Below are 18,677 nucleotides of genomic sequence, written 5' to 3'. Positions count from 1 at the left end.
ATATGTTTGTTTTACTTTGGCAATTTCACAAAATGTTATATCAGGAGAGGACTATCTAAGTTTCTGAACTTGTGTCTGATCCTTTTGACTTTGTCAATAAAATATGTTCAATTCAACGACCGATCATCGGTCGATGTTCGACCAAACATTGGTCCGTAGTCGACCGATGTATGAACGATGTTCACCAATGTATGGGCGATGTAATATACATCGGCCGATTATCCTGGAACATCGTTTTATGATTAGCAATGCATCGCTGGGCCTTTGTAAGTCCGGCCGGCAACCACGCCATTTTTCTCATAAAACGCATTGGTTGCCCATCGTATGCACATCGCTGGATAATGTGACTGATACTTTTAGGACTACTAGGCCGATGTGGACCGATGTTTGGGCATCGTTAACACCACGGATTACTACCTATTACCACCGGTCTACGGCTACGGGCTAATGTGACTTAGGCATTACCAATAGTCTCGCAGAAGTAAACCAGTTGTCGCATTTACACAAATAAAAAGTCGAATGTGTCAAAATTTTACAGTAACCAGTTGTAGCACTACAAAATGAATTTCTTAGTTTGGAAATAATAATTTTAAAGCATATTGTTTGTGTTCATGGCATTGTACACTAGTAACGTTGAATTAAAGTTACATTTACTCAACTGTCACATTAGTCTAGTAGTTTTTTTTTATGTATCATTCGAATAAGTGCCCTGAAAAACACAATTTAAACATTCATACATATCTTCTCTATGTCTTGATATTGAGCACTTTTTAGGTATGAAAGCAATCCAGCCGCTTACTTATTTAATAAATTTATATTCTGAAAAGTGATTTTAATTGTGTAATTTCAAAAAAAAATCTAACTAGACATTCACATGTGCCCATAGTAGCGAGTATCTGAAACCAAGACTTCCTCGATTACCAGCACATTAGTGGCAGTGTAATCTAGGTCGACGTAATAATGTCCTTTGTGGCAACGCACTTTGAAAAAATTACGCACTTTGAAAAAATTTTTCAAAGTGCGTCAAAATTGGGACAAAATCAACGCACTTTGAAAATTTTTTTTCAAAGTGCGTTAAATTTGGGACCTACTCAACGCACTTTGAAAAATTTTTTCAAAGTGCGTTAAGAGTCTACATCAATATATTTTACCATGGAGACACTTAACGCACTTTGAAAAAAAAAAATCATATTTTAGTCATGGAAAGATTTTATTTGTTATTTATCTTTCAGAAAACTAATCCTAACCCTAACCTCAAAAATGAATTGATTTACTCCCGTCGAAAAGAGGAGAAGACGGGTATAAGATCCCTCAGTCCAAATCTTTATCTTTCCCATACATAGGTGTCGGTAACAAACGGGGGAGGGGAGCAATAAACCTAAAAAGGGTACGCTGCATTTTCAATGCTTATACGATGTATATATCTTTCCAAAATAAGTTGGGGGTTAGCCCCCCATCCCCTCCCCTGGCCCTTCGCCCAGTCTCGATGTCTATGCTATACTCAAAGCATTCATATAATTATGTATTTACCTAACTGGTATGACCTTGAAAACTTCCAATAATAAATGAGTAATTAAAACAGATTAAAACTAGAAATTTTTAAGTACAGTAAAACGTATGAGAGAGAATGAATTTTCATAGTTTTGAACAATCAAATTGGCCCCTTTTTATTACGATAAATGCTAAGTTGCTTGAAGCTATCCTCTGTTAGTGCCCCCTATACACCTTTACATCTACTTATCAAAGACTTGAATTAAAAAAAAAGAAACGAATTAATGAACATAAACAATCGTCACTCAAGATCCTTTAATTTTCACTTTTATTTTATCAAAACCTTAAATATTTAAAACGTCAATATCTCAGGTCCTACAGTGACTTTATCATAAAATAGTTATCAAACCAGGATCTGTTATTTATCATACCGATTATTTGAAGGAATATTGATCAATCTTTACATTTTTTTCAAAGTGCGTTAATATGGTCGATATTAACGCACTTTGAAAAAAAATTATGTTTCAAAAATTTTTTCAAAGTGCGTAATTTTTCAAAGTGCGTTGTAACAGTCCTTCCCTATCCACAGTCAATTCGATTGTTATTCAAATGATTTTTAACCACAGTCACTGCTAGTAAAATTCACCTGTGACGTCATTCTTTTGTTTGAGCGCTCCATTACTCTTCAGGAATGGAGAGTTGCAAATTTCATTGAAACTGAAATTCTTATGTTCTTATTTTCCTTTCCGTGCCTCTTTTGAGGAGAGTTATAGAAAATTTTAGAGTTGACTTTCTCAATATGAAAATTTTATTGCCCATAATAGGAATCGAACCCGGTATCCTCCGCTTTGAGGTCGGGCACTCACTTAACTGAGGTATCGAAGATGTTGGGAAACACTGGATTGGAATAACTTACACTTTTTTCGCCTCTATTACTTTCTATAGTATATAAAAGATAAATACTACTAATATATAATGTCTATTTACAGTGTACATGTATCATATAAATATTTTTTATTTTAAATTAACGAACAATAAATAAAAGCATTAAAAAGGCGGATTTTACGCGGGTTAATGTACGAGTAGCGCTCCATTCCTTAAAAGTAATGGGCCTTGGCCCCTTCGGGGCCTCGGCTCCATTACTTTTAAGGAATGGAGCGCTTCTCGTACATTAACCCTTACGTAATCTATTCACACTTTACCAGCGGTGTATATGAAATATCATATGAAATATCGTTAAAAACGCATCCTGCAATTCGAGTGGTTTAAACTTTAAATGGTTGCAACATGTACAATTTCCTTAGTTTTCAACAGAATGAAAACTAGAATAAGACAGATATAATTAATTCCTACATTGTGCTTCTGCACGAACATACATGATCGCGTGTTGGATTCTGATTGGCTAATATTTATACGACTGTTTCTTTCGTAGTTTTCAATAATATCTTTTGAAGATCTACACTGCATGCTTGGCTACATGAGCATTGTCTGTATTTAAGTAGGAAAAATAATTTGATAATTGGAATGTAAGAATTAACTTTATTAATGGTGTGGAATGTGATACTAGTTATTCTCTAATAGGTTTGGAAAGACCTTACCTCGATCCTGAAAAAAAAGAAGTATTGTAAGGGAAGATCCGACTATGGAGAAAAAGAACAGTCTTCAACATTGTGGAGAAAAACTCACCAGTAATGCAACGTTTTTGGATATTCAAGATGAGAGGGAAAAAGAAGTGTTCAATTTCCTCGTAAAAGAATGTGGTGGGTGCGCTAGTGTAAAAAAGTTGAAGGAAAAGTTCTCTCCTCGTTTTGGTGATTTCGATAATTGGCTATCAAGAGAAAAGAAGATATTGCGTTTTTATAAGAAAAACGGACAGATTATAAACGTCTTACCTTTCTTGAAAGATGCTACTATTTGTGTAGATCATTACATGAAAAACTGTGAACGTGAAAACTGTGAGAGCTTTCATGTTTGCAAGTTCTATATGGATAGTTATTGTAAAAAGGATGACTGTAACCTTGGACACACATTCACTGTTGGTAATAATAAGGAAATCAAACACAAACTCGGACTGAATAGCTTCAGCGATGACGAAATGCGTACCATACTGAAATGTAAATACCCGCAGGTGTGTCCAGCAACCAAATGCGAATCTGATGATCCCAACCATTGTCCATATTTACATGTCTGTTACAGGTATACGCGAAATAAATGCAGAGAAGAGCGGTGTGAAAAAGGCCACACGCTGAATGATCCTCACAACGAGTGGGTTTTGTCTGTGTACGAAATGAAAAATTGGCCAGTGGAAAGACCGGGCCTCTTTAATGCTGTCATTACTGTGCTAAGAAAGCATCGTAAACATTCTACTGAAGACGAGGAAACCTCGCATGAATCAGCTTCTAGTCCTCGGAAGAGAATGAAGGAGAAATAGAAAAGTCTTTCTTTCCGATAGTTAAAAGGAAAGAAAGGGGGGAAACGAAAAGAGAAGACGAGAAAATTCTGAAATCAATGTTAAAACAAGTAAAATAACAGAGATACCGAATCGTACAGAGCCAATTGCTTTCATCATCCAGGGATACACAACTTCCTTAGCAAGACTATTTTTTTCATCATAGTGTTTGCTTTTAAACTAGCATTTGGCATGCATGCAACCATGGCATGAATTATGTTGTACAAACAAATGTATATTTAAGTATAATCTATGTTTTCTTTTTATCTCATTTACTATATATGCATATTTGTAAAATGTAATTTATTGCGATTTCCTTTTATACAATGTTAATACATGTATATATTATTTTCTCCTCAAACGCAGCATTTATCTTTTTAAAAATGTGTAAGATTACATATTTTAATTTAATGTTTCATTTTTTTATTTGATTCAGTTTGCTGTCATATTTTAGCTCACCTTGCCACAGGATCATAAAAGGGACTTAGACCTTAGTCAAAATTTCAATCATCTGGCACAAAGCATCAATTGGTAGAGAGCTCACAAGAAGGACCAAAAGCCCTCCGACGAGTAGAAAATAAAGAAAAGGAATATTAATTTAAAAATTATTTGTTCAAAAATCATTAAAAACCTCAACAAATTTATGGTTAGCTTCTTTATATACATTTTAATACGATAAATAAAGTAGGGAAAGCATCTTTAAAATCATGCTATGTATAATCATTCCTTTTTTAATTTATATTTTATATTTATTGTTATATATTGAAATGCTCTGAATTTTAACACGATTAATACAAACATTTTTTTCTTGTTTTTCTCATTATGGTATACTTTTTTTATCTAAATAAAAAGATAATACAAAACAAGATGTGTTTATGAAAACACTGATGCCCCCCGTATAGCAGCTTATGGCGAATGTTGAATCCTCTAAAAATCTAAAAGGAATGTCAAAAAGGTCAAGGTCAAAAGTGTTGGTACCCAAAGGAAGGTCTTGATACAAGGAAAACACCTGTAAAAAAGCCTTAGTACTAACTGTTTAAAAGTTATGAGCAAGGTCAAAGTCTTTAAAAAGTGAGTCAAACTCTTAGCTCAAGGTAAAAATTATTTATACCAGCTAAAAGGTCGAACTCTAAGATCAAGAGGTCTAATTTGGTGGTACCAAAGAAAGGTCTTGTCATAAGGAATACACCTATGAAATACGAAAGCCATAGCCCAACAAATTCAATAGTTATGGGCTAGGTTAAAATTAAGGACAACAAACAAACAGCTAGACAGACAGAAAGACAGACTTACAGGACAAAAACAATATTCGCAGGAATCTTTCGATCCGGGGGGGGGGGGGGATAAAAATATTAACAACTACATTTCCATACAAGGACTTTTTGAGATATTTCCTACAATTAATTAGGGATTTAAGAAAAATACAGCAAAGAAAAGGTTGTGATACTTACGTTGTGCTCCATTATTATGATTTGAATTATAGTAATTTGTACTTCATTTCAAAGATTTGTCATATTCTTTAAATAAATGTTAATTTAAAATGTTATTTGGAACTTTTGGTTTGTTTTTCGCACATTATTTGTAGAATCGAATCTGTTTTGAAATAATCTTTTAGCATAAGGGATTGATTCAATCATCTATAGAATGTATGGTTTCTCCGGTAATATTCTAGGTTAGAAAGGTTGGCACGTTACTTAAACAAAAGAAAAAAAAATTTTAAAAATCATATAAATCTTATTTTCTTCCGTAAAAAATGTGCGTGCGAGGGTTACCCAGGGCTCTGTTCCCTGACCGACTTTTATTTTTAATATATCTGTGAATGATATAGCTGAAAAATGATACATGTTTGCATATTATTTGCAGACGATAACTCTTTACAAAAAGCTCAAGTGACGAATGCACCTCATTGAGCAAAATCTAAACCATGACTTAAATTCTGGATGAGTAGTCAAAAAAAGTTATTGAAATACAATCCATGTAATAAAACATAAAGTATGATTTTTCAGTTTAAAACTACAAACCAATTGCCTGCATTTTTAGGGAACTACACAATATGTTACACAATATAAACATCTTGGTGTTATTTTTATACCCCTAATTTGGAGATGTGTGGTATTTCCTCGAATAAGTAAATGAAAAGGTCTTTTATATGTATTTTTAACAAAGACAAACTGATTGTTTTTTCCAAAAACTGAGAGTAGATATAGAAAACGCTCATCCTCTTAAGTTGTTTAAATATCTAAACCGACTTTACAACAGGCTGACTATCTTAATTACATATATTATGAAAAACACAGAAAAGCATTAACTAGACTCAGATTATCTGCTCACTGTCTACGCATTGAATCTGGTAGATATGATAAAAAATGTCCCACAAGTGAACGGAAATGTATATTTTGTACATCAAACCAAATAGAAGACGAATATCATTTTGTTCGAATATGTGACTTCTATACTGAGTTAAAAAAAATAATATTAAAATATATTATTATGTAAGACATAGTATGACAAAATTTATTGAATTACTTAATTTCGATTCAGAAAATATATTTTAAAAACTGGGGAAATTTGTGTTTGAATGTTTTAAAAAGAGGGAAAACTTTACCATACAGAAATATTTATAATACAAAAGACACCTGCCTAGTTCTTTTTACTTCCTTTTGTTTTCTAATTTTTTTTATCTACATATTTGTGTAAATTATGTAATAGCACCTGTGTAACACCTGTTAACCGATGTATATAAAGTAATGTTATAAGTGGCAATGTCTGCAATGTATAAGCCAATAAAGGTACTTCTCTCAATATCAAAGATTATAGGTATAAAGGTATAAAGTTTTTTCCTGTCTATCCGTCTGTCTGTTTATTTGTCTGCAAAACTTTTACCTTGGCCATAAATTTTGAGTGGGTGGGAATAAAGTTACTACTAGCAGAGTTAAAAGGTGTATTCCTTGTGACAAGACCTTTCTTCAAGTACCAACAAATTTGACCTCGTGACCTTGACCTTAAAAATTATTTACTTCTCTAGTGCAGCCTACTTGTGTGCCAAGTTATTTTAAAATCAGATCAGAACTATATGAGGAGTGGCGTTTTGAAAAAAATTCAGTGTATTCTCATACACCAGACCCCGACCAATTTATACCATAACTGATACAAAGCAAACTTGGGAATTCTGTGAGGAGATTCATCAGGAAAATGTCTTCTGTCATTACATTTTCTTTACCGCAAGTAGAAGTGAAAAACTACAAAATAAGTGATAAAAATCAATAAATGGGTTTAATTTTTATCCATGATTAAAAGTTTGATCCAAGATCTCAATGGTAGATAATTTTGAGAACAAATATTATTTTAAAAAAATAAGAAGAAAAATGAAAAAAAGGTAGATGAAAGATGACGAAAAATTATATAGACAATAAAAAGAGAATGATTCTACGAAAAAAAAAATACGGAAAGATAAATATAATGATGATGGTGATGTTGATGATGATGATGACGATGATGGCAGTGGTGCTGAGGTATGAGTGGTCATGACGACACTTAGTTGAACTGGCACACATAAAGTCATGTAAACGAAGCCTATACATCTAACGAAACACAGATCTCTGGACTCTAAGGGGGGTAGAAGTCTTGAGAATCATATCAATCTTTAAAACAGTTTTTTCAGCTTCATTCCGATTCTCTCCAGTACGGTAGGTCTCCTACACCGGGACTTTATGTTCAGCTCCTCTTTTCCAGTCTCCATATCTTCTCCTTTTGCCAAGTTCAAGGTTTTCAACTGATGTTGAAATCATTTAATCTGTAATAATGAAATTGATTTGTTATAAATAGCTGTGGAGGAATATTCTAAAGGATAAAGGATCAACGAGAAACACAAATTAAATTTAAGATGCACTGGGCCCGACCTGGAAATTGGAAGTGTCCCAGAGGTATAATAGCACCTACATTGAAAATAGTCTCGTCTCCGTCTGCCAAACTTTTTATGTAATGTTTCGCGGTTTCTCATTTCCTGAAAAAAGAAGAAGATCAAATTAATATTGAAAAATCATACCTGAATATTCTGAACGGGTTTGGAGTATACAAGTTCGTCTAACGGAGATAAATTCTCTGTCAAATACAATATCAAAGTAAAAGAAAATTGGTTGTTAATAACCGACACAATAAAATAAACTTACCACAGTTTGCAAAATGCACCAAATGTTCGGACCACAGTCCGTTGTGTGTGGCAATGGCTTTGTCTGAAATTCCGTTTTTATTTCTAAAAGCCTCCAGGAAAAGATATGAGAAGATTATGTATCTTTTCTGTTGCACTGGTAATAAATTAAAGTAGATAGATATATTGTAATTAAACGGGTTTGTAATCCTCTTTGAACTTTTCACAAATCAAAAGAAGTTTACATTTCATTGTCTTACCTGCAACTTTTTCGTTGTGCGAATACGTAAATCCATATTTGCCTGTTGTCTCTTTTCCGAATAAAAAGATGACCATCTGTAGAATGTTTCGTCTCTAGAAAGTAAATGAAAAGAATTAAAACATGAACATTCTTGATTATCTTAAATACATTTCATATCCACCGATTTGTGTAAATAGTTTGTAGCTTTATTCATTTCATTAAAAAAAAGGAAATTATCAAAAATAAATTTAAGTTCCTAATGAAGCTCACCACTGCAGTCATTGATCCGGTCTTTGTTTTTAACAAATAATCTTTCGAATGTTTCGTCTCTAGAAAGTAAATGAAAAGGAATTAAAGCATGAACATTTCTGATTATCTTAAATACATTCCATTGATTGATGTAAAATAGGTTATAGCTTTATTTATTTCAAAAGAGTCTATCAAAAATAATAAGTTCCTGTTGAAGCTTTTTTTAACTCTGGAAAATTTTCATTGAAAGGCTGACCACATGCACCCAAAAACACAACTTTTTTTTTTTTTATTTTTCTATATAAACAAATAATGTAATGTATTGATGAAAATCGAACAAAAACAATACCCTTTTAAATTTATCAGTTCCTGTTGTTATGAAAGAAAGTGCCCCACCCCAATAAGATTTTCGAGTTTTGACATTTTTTTCCTGTCAAAATTGTTTTGCAGTAAAGCTTTTTTTCTGACACCCCCTTCCCCTTCAAAATTGAAGATGAAAATCGAAAATGAAGGAAATATTTTTCATTCGCAAATTCAAATTATGTATAATATTTTATCTAAAAAAAATGTTTTCTTTACAGTGGAGGACTGTATTCAAGCATATCGGATTGAAGACGGAAACCCAGTAATTCTACTGGTGTCTTAGCACTTGTTATTGAGTAGCAATCTCAAAAAAAAAAACATTTCAATTCAACTTGTACAGCTGAAACTCAAGGATAATATTAGAAAAATACTATTATGTACTAGTATATGGTTGTATAGTTTTAGCTACTATACAGAGAGAACTAAAAACAGCTCATGCCATACTGAGTGATTTTTTCCGTCTTGGTGATTTAGCACGAGAATATTTTCTTGTAGTATTAATATCTTCTTACTATTTTGTTATCATCAGTATTAAATTTCATGTGTGATTTTTTTTTTAATTCTTAACTTGTCGCCCGCATGGGGCAGTGATAAGAGTGTTTGCTCTTTATAGTCGCAAAGTCTCACGTCGCGGGTACGAATCCCGCTGCGTGATTTGGAGGCCAGTGTTTCGGGTCTTGTATTGCAGGAGATGGTGGCGACGAAAAGAACACTCTTTTTTAAGACCATAAATTCTGAGTACAGATATTAATTTGCAGCCTTCCATCGGCAAGCGATGGCTTTTCAATGTGAGTAAAAAATTCTTGATCGTGCGTTAAAAAACACGCAAATCTGTGTGTCAAGTTATTCAGAAAACGAATCCAAACTGTAGAAGTTACTGCAGCATTTTGAAGGCATTTCATGAACATGTCTACTATGCTTAACTATAGCTACATCTTTCATTAATTATACAACATTAATAAAACTATGTATACCTTACATACATGTAGTGAAGTCTACGTGTGTATTTTGAAATCAGACTAAAACTTTTGGAGGAGTGGCGTTTTGAAAGAAATACAGCTACATTCTTTGTACACCAGACTCTGTCCAATTTATATCATAACCGATCGACCCAAAGCAAACTTGGGGAGATTCATCAGGAAATATGTCTTCTGTCATGATAAACTTAGAATGTAGAAATGTAGAAGTGAAAAATAACAAGTGATAAAAAGTGATAAATGAGTTTAATTCTTATCACTGATTAAAAGTTTGACTCAATTATATACATGCACATGTCAATATCTCAATTTTGAAAACATATTATATTATTTTAAAAAATTAAGAAGAATTAACATGAGAAAAAAATTTAAGTAGATGAATGATAATGAAAAAAATAAAGACACAAAGGAGAAAATTATACGGGGAAAAAAACGATTAAAAAAGGAAAAATAAATATGATGATGCTGCTGCTGATGATAATGTTAATGATGATGATGAAGATGTCGATGGTGGTGTTGAGGTATGAGTAGTCTTGATTCTCTGGATTCTTAGTTGAGGTTTTGAAACTTCGTGGTAAAAAGTCTTGAGAGTCACATTAATTTTAAAACAATTTTTTCAGCTTCATTGCAATTCTCTCGCAGAGGTTTGGTCTCCTACACCGAAATTTGATAATTTTCATCTCCCCCTTTTCCGTCTTTTCATCATCTTCTCCTGTTGCCAAATTCATGGTTTTCAACTGATGTTGGAATCTTTTAATCTGTAATAATGAAATTGATTTGTTAATTTTATAAATAACTAGATGAAATTCTAAAGGATTAACATACGAATTAAATTAAGATGCACTGAGCCCGACTATAAGATTGAAAGTGTTCCAGAGATGGTACTTACATTGAAGTCAGTCTCTTCCCTGTCCTCCAAAATTCTTATATATTGTTTTGCTGCCTTTTCGTTTCCTAAAGAAAAAGATCTGATTAGTATTGATGAAAATTAAACCTGATTATTCTGAACAGGCTTGGAATATATAAGTTCGTTGAACAGAGATGTTAAAAAACGTTCTCTGTCAAATATATCAAAGTAAGAGGATATTTGGTTGTTAATGACTATGAATCAAACTTACCACAATTGGCCAGGTGCTGCAGATGTTGAGACCACAGATTGTTGTGTGTTACAATGGCCTTGTCTGAAATCCCGGTTTTCATTAAAGCCTCCAGGAAAAGATAGGAGAAAATTATGTATCTCTTCTGTTGCACTGGTAATAAAAGTAGATAGGTACATTGCAAACGGGTTTGTAATCTTCTTAGAACTTTTAAGAAATCAAAAATAGGGTTTGAATTTCAATCTTACCAGCAATGTCTTCTTTGTGCGAATATATAAATCCATATTCTCCTGTTGTCTCTTTTCCAAATAAAAAGATTATCATTTGTAGTACGTTTCGTCTCTAGAAAGTAAATGAAAAGAATTAAAACATTTACATTCTTGATTATCTTAAATACATTTCATATCCACCGATTTGTGTAAATAGTTTGTAGCTTTATTCATTTCATTAAAAAAAAAAGAAATTATCAAAAATAAATTTAAGTTCCTAATGAAGCTTACCACTGCAGTCATTGATCCGGTCTTTGTTTTTAACAAATAATCTATCAAACTTGATTCAAGGCACTCTTCCAACGTCTTATCACCAAATCTCTCCATATTTGAAGATTTAGTTGTTTCAGAGTCTCAGAATATTCCAAAGTTTTCTTGCCAACAGAAATGCTTTGCAACCTCTATGACGTTAGTCTATTATGACGTATTCTTATTATGACGTCATCATATTAATACTGATGACTCGTGCTAACCCGATTGTAATTGTTTAATCATGCATGCATCCTTTATAGATTCTCTTTAAAATATTCTGCCCGTCAATTATGCACAACAATTTAACCTCACCTGGCATGATGAAAAAAAATTACTACCCATCTGGCACTGTATAGCCTCATAGACAATACTTTTAGCAAATTTTATTGTACATGACATGGATATGCTAATGACGTAACTTCTGGCAGTCTATTGTATTTTGCTTAGGGCATCGATTCAACTAGGCTCAATTTTGGATATGCAGCAATGTCAGCCACCAGGGCCAACAAAGACGTAACGGCGGGGGAGGGGTAAGGGGGGAGGGTCATAACAGACTCGACCTCAATATTTCCAGAATTGGGTCTGTACCTTTTCATACCATCTTGTCACTCGGAATTATGTAATAGACATTGCATGGCTTACTGAAGAGGGCAATATTCAAAATTTACATAGATTCTTACATTATTCATTCAGTGTATATAAATGAGTAATAATAATCAAATAAGAATATCACACACTGTATAATTCGTGTTTCTTGACCCAAATAAGTGAATAGGACCGACAAATGTGGGAAAAAAGTAACGAGTTCTTAAAATCTCATTAAATTACTTCGATATTTAACGATTTTAGATGACGATGATTAATAGAAGGGGTATGTTAACTTTGTTTTGTGTGATTAACCCCTCATCAACGGGATTAATTTATAATGCTTGATGTGACTGTACTAGATTTAAAAAGAATAAATAGACTTAATTTAACTTAAACAATATATTTTTATTATTTAGGTACTGCCTATAAAAGTCGTCTTCATAATAAATAGACCTAAGGATGTACATCCCCCCCCCCCCATCCCCGAAATTCTCTCGTTCAATTTTCTATATTTTTCTATATTTAAAACTATATATATTCAATGGTTATGCAAAATTTGGACTAAAATCGTTCGAGTTCTATTTGGACAGAAAGTTCCGAATGTAAACCACCACCCTCTTAGCCTGTTCATGAGGTAAAGACATTTTCAAACTGTTAGATTGTGGGGTATTTGGTAGACGATGGACCCAGAGTGATGAACACATGGAAGCTGAACACATTTATTTTAAGACATAACAGACTCGCACACAAAACAAAAGAAATTATCTGATTGGCTAATAATGATACAGCATCAACTGGTTTTACTAATAAACGAAAGTCAGTAAAAGGTCAAACTAATAACAGGAATATAACATCCTCCTCATTTTACAAAAAAATGAAACTGTCATTGAGATGTAAACATAATAAAGCTTATACAAAACTGTTCATTTTTTAACATCAATCTGAAAATCCTTAAGATGCGAAGGTAGGTTAACTGTCCTGCCAGATCGCGTTTTCACTGCTGAATCAGCCTTCGGAGCTGATGTGGTAATACGAGCATCAGGTAAGTTTGGCATCGGTGCCGGAGGTACAGTGATACGTGGTTGCACAGGCTGTGGGCTGACCTTAACTGGTGACTTGGGTTTAGTCGGTGTTTTTGGAGTAGGTACTACAGACGGTGCAGGCACAGGTATGTTAGGTGAAAAGGTCATCACTGGAGGTTCATTGGTAGCCTTAAGGTGTACTCGATTGCGTCGGTATATGCGGTCTCCAGAACTGACTTCATAGGAGCGATCATCTAGACGACGGATGACTTGACCTTTAGCCCAAGGGGCTTTACGGTTAACAAAAGGTTGAAGACGAACCACATCACCTTCCTCGAGAGGCTTGAGGGCCTTTGATTTTCTGTTGAAATAGCTTTTCTGTGTTTCCTGTCGCTGCAGGATCTTACGGTGAATATCGTCAGTCTGTATGCCTTCTGGTCGGAGTAGGGTGGTTGTCATTGGTAAAAGCGTACGTGTACGGCGACCAAGAGAGCGCTGTACAGGGCTGGTGTTCTGTCCTTGGGTCGGTGTGTTCCTGAGATCAAGTAGTGCCAGATACACATCCCTTCCAGACGCCAGAGCTTTTTTGATGATAGTCTTTGCTGTTTTTACTGCAGCCTCAGCTTTTCCATTGGCTTGAGAATTTCCAGGACTACTGGGCTGATGTCTGAAGTCATATTCTTCTGCAAAGTTCAGAAACTCGAGACATGAGAATTGGGGACCGTTGTCCGAGACGACAATCTCAGGTAGTCCGTATCGAGCAAAATGATACTTCATTCTCTGGATGACATTGATTGCAAGTGTTTGGCGCAGTTCATCAACCTCAAAGTATCCAGAGAAGTAGTCAACGAGAATGAGATAGTTGATGTTGTTGAGCGTGAAAAGGTCAACACCAACCTTAGACCATGGTCGGTCTGGGACATCATGGGGCGAGAGTGGCATCTTGGTATTTGCCACTTCCATGCTGCGGCATGTCTCACATTGTGAAATGAATTCCTTTATGTCGTTACTCATGTTCGGCCAGTAGAGACATTCAGCTGCTCGTCGACGGGTGCCAGTAATACCTAGATGAGAGCTATGGAGTCTTTCTAGCATACTTTTACGGAGAGTCTGAGGAACTACGATCCTGTCTCCACGGAGAATGATACCATCCGTAAAAGAAAGTTCACTTCTGTAGGATGCATAACGTCCTACCACTGGAGGTAGTTCAGTTAAGAGGTCAGGCCAACCTTCCCGAATAGTTTTGCGAAGAGCCTGTAGGGTCTCATCCTTAGCAGTGTGGCGTTGTATCTCTTTGATACGCTCAGGGGAAATGGAGATATGTTGAATAACATTGATGTCAATTATGTCATCCTGTTTACCCATTCCTGTGTCAGACGGGTACGCACGTGACAGTGTGTCTGCTATGTGCATCTCCTTGCCCCTGTGGTACTTAACAGTTATGTCATACTTTTGGAGTCGTAGTTTCATTGCCTGTAGGCGTTTTGGAGCTTTCCAGAGAGAGCCTGGGATGATAGTCTCTAGCGGTTTGTGGTCAGACTGTACCACCACATGTCGAGCAAATGTGTAATGATGAAACTTCTCCAATGCAAAAACTATGGCCAGAAGTTCCTTCTCGATCTGAGCATAGTTCGCCTCAGTTTCCGTGAGTGCTCGGCTAGCATATGCTATTGGCTTTCCTTCCTGTAGAAGGGCTGCTCCTAAGCCTCTTTGGGACGCATCGCACTGTATGGTAAGTGGTTTCTTATCATCGTAGTATTGGAGATGATTTTCAGAGGATAGTATTTCTTTCACTTTGTTGAAAGCCTTACGTTGCGGTTCATCCCATCTGAACTCAATGTGCTTTCGTTTGAGCATGTTTATCGGTTCCATTATTGTAGCTAATGATGGAATGAAGTCTGATAGAAAGTTCACTGTTCCACATAGTCTGTGTACACCATGTAAGTCTGTTGGTGCTGGCATGTTGCAAATGGCAGCTACCTTATCGGGGTCTGGTAGCACACCTTTGTCAGTTACAAGGTGACCCATGAATCCTACCTGGGAGAGTCTCAGCCGCATTTTCTTCGGATTGAGTCGGATACCAACTGCTTGGCATCGCTGGAGAAATGCTACTAACTTTTCATCATGGTCTCTCATGGCCTCTTCCTTAGTCTCACCAACACCATAGAGTAATACATCATCTGCGATGTTCAGAATCCCTCTCAAGTCACCTATAGCCTGATATAGACGTCGCTGGAACATCTCTGAGGAAACACTGGTACCGAATGGGAGTCGTAACCAACGGTACCTTCCGAATGGTGTGTCAAATGTAGTCATGTGACTACTTTCATCATCCAGCCTTACGTGCCAGTAGCCATGACGGAGATCAAACGTTGAGAACACCTTTGCGTGTGCCAGATCTGGTAGCATCTCACGGAGTACAGGGAGATGAAAATGTTCACGTTTTAGTGCTTTGTTGAGATGCTCTGGGTCTAAACATAGTCGGAGTTCACCGTTTCTCTTAGTGGTACATACAAGGTGACTGAGCCAATCGGTGGGCTTGTTAACAGGAGCTATGATGGCCTTCTTTGTCAGATCCTCTAGTGCTTCCTTTAGTTTTGGTTTCATGTGGACTGCAACCTTCCGAACTGGCGATATAACTGGTGAGACTGAGGGGTCAACCTCAAAATGTGCTACTCCAGGGAGTTGTCCTATTTTGTCCTCAAATACATCCTTGTACGCAACAGTCGGACAGACGGAGTACACAGAGTTCACTCGCTTGAACTCGTCCTGATTTATGGTAATGAGTCCCATTTGAGTACATGCATTGAGTCCGAGGAGTGGAGTTAAGTCCTCATTGACAACTAAGAACTTGACTTTGTACTTGGTCCTGTTCTTGTGATTGACTAATTTCAGAATACACTCCCCGTGAGGTTCCATACGCGAGCCATTCCACATCACTAGAGTACTGGTCGATGGAGTAATAGTAGTGTCACCAATCCATTTCTTTCCAATAAGATTGTTAGAAGCACCGGTGTCTATCTGAAATGCTATTGGTTGATCGTTAACCATGAGTTCCGCACAGAGACGTCCAGATACACCTGCAATGTTAGTACTGACTTGTCTAATCAAGTACTCAGGCTCCGCATAATAGTCATTGCCCTCTTCTACACTGTGAACACGAGCATTAACACCTTGCTTACAGTACTTAGCAAAATGGTTTTTTCCTTTACACTTCTTACAAGTCTTTCCGTATGCCGGACATGCTTCTTTTTTCCATGCATGTGCGCCACCACAATACTTGCAATGGTTTATTTGTCTCTGAGTCTGTCCTTTGTGTGGTCTCTGTTGTGGAGGGGGTCCTCTCTGGGGCCGCTGAGAATGTTTAGAGTCACGTGGAGTTTTTACACTATGAACAGAATCCTCCTTTGTGTCTGTTGATTTGCCTATTTCGGATGCTTGCTGTGTAGCTGACTCATCAGCCTTACAAATGTTTATGGCTTTTGCCAGGTTGAGTTGTGATTCCGCAAGGAGTTTGCGTCTTGTATGTTCCTTGTTAACACCACACACTATTTTGTCACGGAGTAAAGAGTCCTCGAGTGCACCAAAATTACAGGACTTGGAGAGTACACGGATTGCTCCGAGAAATGTATCAAAAGTTTCCCCTTTTTTCTGAGAGCGAATGTTAAACTTGTACCTTTCATAAGTTTCATTTGTAGTCCCAATGAAGTGAGTTTCAAGCACTTTGAGAATACGGTCAGCATCTTTGCGGTGAGCTTGGTCCTCAAATGGAAGCGTTTCCAGTAGTTCTAGGACTTCTGCGGTCAAATATGATTGGAGAATGGAAGCTCGGATAGTCGCATCCTGTTCCTTGACACGAGCGCCGACTTCGTACACTTTCCACCCGCGCTCAAAACGGCGGAAGTTTAGAGCTGCATCACCTTCTAGAGAGAGTTTTCCTGGTCCCGGAACACTTTGATATATAGTTGGTGGATCACCCATATTGAATAGATATCTGAGGAAGGGTAATACTTCGGAGTTCTCAAATGTCATTCAAAAATGAGCTGATGCACTCAGTGACCTCATGTGTCGATCGAGTTGACAGTGTTCTGGTTCCCGAAATAATGAGAAAAAATGCTCAAAATAGTCAGAACTTACGGTTGACGGACCGTTTAGTTCAATATTCACAAGTTTACCGCTGCCACCATGTTAGATTGTGGGGTATTTGGTAGACGATGGACCCAGAGTGATGAACACATGGAAGCTGAACACGTTTATTTTAAGACATAACAGACTCGCACACAAAACAAAAGAAATTATCTGATTGGCTAATAATGATACAGCATCAACTGGTTTTACTAATAAACGAAAGTCAGTAAAAGGTCAAACTAATAACAGGAATATAACACAAACAACTAACTATAAATATATGAATTTTTTTATTTTCAAAAATACTAGATTAGCCTTTCTGTCATTTTTGTGACTTATTTTTTTAACAATTAAACACACAAACAAACTTTGCACGGATACAGAGAACACAGATCGACAGAAACAATTAATTCAAAAACCTTATATTATTTTAGCAGAACAAAGCATAACGCATTTTCATTGCAAAAATCAGCTTTGTGAGCAACCAGCATGAAAAAATAGGAATCTAAAATTAACAGTACTGTATCTAGTTAACAAAAGGGGAAAATTGATAATTTTAGCGAGCGCAGCGAGCGTCGCGAAGCGACGCTCGCGAAGCGAGCTCAATAGACTAACGTGTAAGAACAGAGAAAATTCGGATTGAAATCTGTACATACGTCAGCCAAATTTCTCTGTGCAACATTCCCAGAATTCCTGCACTACCCAATGTCCTTTGCGCGAATATTGCCGAATAAATAAATAAATAATAACGTAAAGCGCATATATCAGACTTTCAGTTTGTAGAAATCTTTCAAAGAAAGAAGAAATAACTCTGCAATGTTTTTCGACAAAAATTGCACTAGTTCTATAGTTTCAAACAGACGCTCGGCTGTCTCCGTAAGCTCCGACGAGCTTTGTGACGTCGTATGACGTCACAGCTAGTCGAGAAGTCTCGTGCGGCTTGACGTTCGAAGTGGCTGATCTCAAGTGTTTTTGATGGTACAACTGCGCTCGCCCCAACGGTCACACCGTAAAACATATTAATTTTATATTGTAGATATACTGTTCTAACAATTAAGATGGGAAGTACCTATGCTTTGATGCAGTGACAGTGTGTTTAAATGTTTTGTGTTTTTTTTTTAATACAGTAAAACTCATTGGGGGATTTAGAGGGGGCCAGGGGGCCCGCCTCCACCCCCTTTTGTGTAAAAAAAAATACAAGAGATTTGATAAATCAATGTTTTTGGTGTGGCTATGGACCCCTACCCTGACCCTAAAGTGCTCCCTTTCAGGGTTTCTGGATCCGCCATTGAAAATGAAATATATATTTTTTTTCCAATGCGAAATTAAATCGGGATCGACATTCCTAGATTCATTACCAAGATGTCAGATCTTTTCGATACTTTTTTTTTTTTACAAATACAT

The 18,677-nt window shown here is 36.0% G+C and overlaps 1 protein-coding gene across 2 annotated transcripts; it reads right to left on the bottom strand.

The window, feature by feature from the left end:
• Window positions 1–7,614: 7,614 nt before the first annotated feature.
• LOC134254696 (uncharacterized) lies at window positions 7,615–11,667 on the bottom strand. Of its 2 annotated transcripts, none has more exons than XM_062737235.1 (5): window positions 11,515–11,667; window positions 11,263–11,356; window positions 11,036–11,167; window positions 10,807–10,871; window positions 7,615–7,733 (listed from the first exon to the last, which is right to left on the bottom strand). In XM_062737235.1, the coding sequence occupies exons 1-5, from the start codon at window positions 11,608–11,610 to the stop codon at window positions 7,725–7,727; spliced, it is 396 nt and encodes a 131-aa protein (XP_062593219.1). In that variant the 5' UTR covers window positions 11,611–11,667; the 3' UTR covers window positions 7,615–7,724. The 2 variants fall into 2 exon arrangements, with proteins under 2 accessions (XP_062593219.1, XP_062593218.1); XM_062737234.1 differs by lacking the exon at window positions 7,615–7,733 and adding an exon at window positions 10,280–10,675.
• Window positions 11,668–18,677: the final 7,010 nt, after the last annotated feature.

Source organism: Saccostrea cucullata, unplaced genomic scaffold (assembly GCF_032062105.1).
Source record: "Saccostrea cucullata isolate Sc308-1 unplaced genomic scaffold, CSIRO_AGI_Scuc_v1 ctg3925, whole genome shotgun sequence".
NCBI classification, from domain to species: domain Eukaryota; kingdom Metazoa; phylum Mollusca; class Bivalvia; order Ostreida; family Ostreidae; genus Saccostrea; species Saccostrea cuccullata.
Note: the sequence above shows the minus strand (reverse complement) of the source record. Positions and strands in the feature narration are given on the sequence as shown.